This window comes from Eriocheir sinensis, chromosome 16 (genome assembly GCF_024679095.1).
Source record: "Eriocheir sinensis breed Jianghai 21 chromosome 16, ASM2467909v1, whole genome shotgun sequence".
NCBI lineage: Eukaryota > Metazoa > Arthropoda > Malacostraca > Decapoda > Varunidae > Eriocheir > Eriocheir sinensis.
This window is the reverse complement of record NC_066524.1, coordinates 7,853,211-7,858,067: the sequence shown is the minus strand read 5'-3', so window position 1 is coordinate 7,858,067 and position 4,857 is coordinate 7,853,211. Positions and strand designations below refer to the sequence as shown.

The 4,857-nt window shown below is 41.6% G+C and overlaps 1 protein-coding gene across 1 annotated transcript in view; it reads right to left on the bottom strand.

Moving 5' to 3' along the window:
• Positions 1 to 424: 424 nt before the first annotated feature.
• The window catches only part of LOC126999149 (uncharacterized), a 4,670-nt gene continuing 237 nt past the window's right edge, over positions 425 to 4,857 (bottom strand). The window contains exons 2-3 of the mRNA XM_050861480.1: positions 827 to 1,244; positions 425 to 475 (exon numbers count right to left, since the gene is read on the bottom strand). Coding sequence (XP_050717437.1) covers positions 425 to 475; positions 827 to 1,244 — 469 coding nt within the window. The remainder of the gene's footprint in view (positions 476 to 826; positions 1,245 to 4,857) is intronic.

The following is a 4,857-nucleotide window of genomic DNA, read 5'->3' as shown; positions in this document are numbered from 1 at the left end:
ATATATATATATATATATATATTAATTGAAGTATTACTGCTGGATCAGGAAAATTATATCCAATGTTTAATATAAATAATGTATAAAGGGCTCAATGTATATGTAAGAATACACAAAGACTATACCAACTTCTATATTATCTTTAACGATATTGACGACAGGATTAGTTACCCCTGTAAAGTTGTAGAAAACGAATGTTAATGAAATTTGAGAAAACGTAAGCATCGATATATGGTAGACAGCAATATTTCCCAGTACCTTTTTCTAACATATTTATCAAATAATTATATTACTGTATACTATTTGCCAACTCAACAGCTGACTAATTTAATTACATATCCTTAGCAATAAAAAAAGCGCAAAATCTGTAATATGTAATGGTTTTCTAATACATTTTATATAGAGAGAGTGAACCAGATGACCATTACGCAGTCATGACATCATCGATGACGTTCCAGTGAGCTATCCTTGTAGTCTATAATTTTTGGGTGGCAGGAGGTGGCAGTGGTGAGGATGATGAAGCAAAGTGATGCCGAATTTTCTGAGGACGTCCTGGTGCCTGATAGAGAACCTCGGGAGACTCAGGGTGGTCAGGGCAGTGTCGTAGGTGTGGAAATCAGGGCCTAAAATGACCCTGAATGCCCTTTTCTGTACCCTCTCAAGCTGCTGTTGTTGGGTGAGGGTAAGGGAGGATGACCACGCCGGGGAGACATAGGTACATGAGTTTTGACAGTATAAATGATGTGTGTATACTGCATAGCTCAGCAGCCCTGAGTCTCCGCAGCATGTACAACTTGTAGGAGGCTGCTCTGACGGTGTTGGAGACGTGGAGCTTCCAGTTGAGCGAGTTGTCCATAGTAATGCCGAGTAGTTTGGTGGACTGGACAAGCTGGAGGTGTTGTAAGCCAATTGACAGCTGCGGAGGTGGCATATCTCTTTTGGAGGTGCAGACGTGCATCACCACGGTCTTGGTGTGGTTGATTGTGGCACCGTTGTCCACTGTCCATGCCTGAAGATTGTCGAGCGACGCTTGAAGAGGTGCATAGTCAGGAGCCCTGTTCTTGACGGGGAAGCCCAAGTTGCAGTCGTCAACGTATTTCCAGCGATGCGGTGTGTCCATGATGGCGTTGTTGATGACCACCAGAAAGCAAAGATAACCAATTTTGGTGCCTTGCGGGACGCTACACGTCAGCTGTTGAGGGGAGTAGACAGAGTCCTGGGTGCGAACTATTTGCTGGCGTGCGCTGAGGAAATAAGTTTTCCAGGAGACAAGATTAGGGTGAAGCCCCAGTTCAATAGTGTGTGTGTGTGTGTGTGTGTGTGTGTGTGTGTGTGTGTGTGTGTGTGTGTGTGTGTGTGTGTACATAAAAAGCCCCATATGAAAGGAACTTGGAATCTGCCTAAAAAATAATAAGTTTCAGCGCAGATGAGGTTCTTTTCTCCCTAACTGTATTTTTTTTTTCTAGGCCATGTTTATAACACTGTTGGCTGGGCTGTCTCTCGGCTGCTTCGCTGTTGCCATCGAGATGTTGTGTTCTGCTCGACAAACGAGCTGAAAAGAGGACTAATGGTAAAGGGAGCATATTCATACTATGAAAAGAGTACTAAAGAGTGGCTCAGTAAGAGTCCGAGTGATGGGTCAATGGCATATGGAATAGTGTTTTCAGTTACTTATTCGGCTACCTTTATATCTTCCATTTCTGATTACCAGACAGACTTTTCATGCTGGGCTGGCTTGTGAGGACGCCTTTGGGGGTTGGCAGTGCTGTAGTCATCGTGAAGAAGTGGAAATCCTGAAGACCCCGCTTTTTATTATAGAAGATTACCCATATTCTGTAGATATATGGAATAAATCCTAATGTCATTTAGCGTTTTTATTAAAAATACTGGACGGCAGCATGGAATAAGGTGTGATCAAATATCGCAGCAGTGATTTCAGAGAAAAAAAATCGCCAAATCCATTAATGAGCTAGGAATGACAATCGGTCCTCATAAGAAGTGCTCATGGCAGCATATATATATATATATATATATATATATATATATATATATATAGATATATATATATATATATATATATATATATATATATATATATATATATATATATATATATATATATGCTAACTAACTAACCGTTTCCCTATTGTCTCACCAACACCGGAGAGTAGTTCAGCATGCTCTCTAAAGACAGATCCTCTCCCTATCCACACCACACTACATTCACACAACATATACACCTTTTCCCAAAATTAAAATTTCAAAATGGCGCACATACACCAAGCCTCGGAGTCCCCGCCTGGGGACCACAAATTCCCCAGGAGGACTCCTTCTGGCTGCCGATCCGAGAGGTGTCTTGATAACTCCTCGAACCTCTTTCTTCTCAATTTCTGCAACATTCGCGGTCTTCGCTCTAATTTTCATTCTGTGGAACATCATCTCTCCTCCTCTAAACCTCACCTTCTCTTCCTTACCGAAACACAGGTTTCTGAGGCTACTGACAGCAATCTCTACTCTGTTCCCTCCTACTATCTCTATCCTAAATTTCAATCCAAAGCTGGATGTTGCGCCTACATGCGCAACGACATCACTTGCTCTCGTGCCCACAACCTTGACTCCTGAATTTTCCACCATCTGGCTAAGATTTCATTGTCATTCTATTACTAAATACATCTGTACTGTTTATCTCTCACCTAACTCTACCAACTATGTAAAATTCTTTGACTATTTGAATTCTAAAGTGGAGCACATCTTGACCCACTCTCCCTTCGCTGAAATCTCCATCCTAGGAGATTTCAATGTTCACCACCAGCTTTGGCTTTCATCCTCTTTCACTGACCATCCTGGTGAACAAGCCTACAATTTTGCTATCCTCAACGACCTAGAGCAGTTGGTCCAGCACCCTACACGTATTCCCGACCGTCTTGGAGATCGGCCCAACATTCTAGACCTCTTCCTTACCTCAAACCCTTCTGCTTATTCTGTCAAACTGTTCTCTCCGTTGGGCTCCTCCGATCACAATCTTATTTCTGCATCCTGTCCTATCGCTCCTGTACACCCTCTGGACCCACCGAAGAGGAGATGCTTCTGGCATTTTGCTTCAGCTCGGTGGGACGACCTGAGGATGTACTTTTCCGATTTCCCGTGGAATGATTATTGCTTCCAGGATAGAGACCTCTCTGTGTGTGCTCAGCGCATCACAGAGGTGATTGTCTCTGGAATGGAGGCATACATTCCTCGTTCTTTCTCTACTCCTCACGCTAAAAAACCTTGGTTTAATTACGCTTGTTCTCGAGAGGTAGCTCACAAAAGGTACCAGAGCCTTCAAACTAATGCTAATTATGAACTTTACATTTCTGCCCGAAATCGTGCCAAATCTATTCTCCGACTAACCAAAAATTCTTTCATTAATAGAAAATGTCAAAACCTTGCTTTCTCTAACTCTTCCCGTGACTTCTGGCATCTAGCCAAAAACATCTCCTCCAACTTCACTTCTTCATCTTTCTTTCCACTCTCAGTCCTGACGGCACCACCGCCGTCTCATCTATCTCTAAGGCTGAACTCTTCTCTCAAACTTTTTCTAAAAACTCCACTCTGGACGATTTTGGGCATATTCCTCCTACTCATCCCCCCTCTGACTCCTTTATGCCTGTTATAAAGATTCTTCAAAATGATGTTTTCTATGCCCTCTCTGGCCTCAATCCTCAGAAGGCTTATGGATCTGATGGAGTGCCTCCTATTGTCCTTAAAAACTGTGCCTCCGTGCTGTCACCCTGCCTGGTCAAACTCTTTCGCCTCTGCCTGTCAACATCCACCTTTCCTTCTTGCTGGAAGTATGCCTTCATACAGCCTGTGCCTAAGAAGGGTGACCGCTCCAATCCCTCAAACTACCGTCCTATAGCTTTACTTTCTTGTCTATCTAAAGCTTTTGAATCAATCCTTAACCGGAAGATTCAAAAGCACCTTTCCACTTCTGACCTTCTATCTGATCGCCAGTATGGGTTCCGCAAGGGGCGTTCTACTGGTGATCTCCTAGCCTTCTTAACTGACTCTTGACTTTTAAGTAGTGTGCTCCAATGCATATATGAACATATAAAACTTAACAGTAATATTTTTTTATATATTAGCAGTCCTAATGGTACCCATACTTGTTTTCCAAAAATGAAAAGCATTGTTCAAAGTCGTGTGTATGTGTGTGTGTGTGTGTGTGTGTGTGTGTGTGTGTGTGTGTGTAATGTCTCAATGTCTGTACATACCTATGTACAATCGTGGGACACAAGTGACGACACACTGTCCACTGAGTTTCGTTCACCGGTCCCGACTTTAACATATATACGCCGCATGGAAGGAGGCTAATGTTCAGATATGTCACTACATATACACTCTCCATAATTTATTAGAAATGAATTTGTCAGTTGTGCACACTGATAAGAACTTTTAAATTCGCGGACGAAAATGTCTCTTTACATTTCGTTCAAATTTAGTCAGGGACAGCTAAAGTTGTTCACAACGCTATTATGCATTTGAATAAATGTTGTATTCATTCCTGCAACGTCCTCGCTAAGAAAATACGAAAAAAACATTGATAACGTGCAAAAAAATTATGATATGGTTTAAAAATATAATTATAATAATACCACCGTTTAACTCTCGCTCTACAATGATATGCAATGACGTCATCGACCATGCCAGCCGGCGCATCTAAGAAACAAGTAGGCTATTATGAATTGAAATGAATTACAAAGCTATTATTTTGCATTTGAGAATAATAAGCGATTCGTTTGCATTTATGAAACTAGGCTATTACTTTGCATTTACGAATAATAAGTTATTATTATGCATTTAAGAAAACTAGGC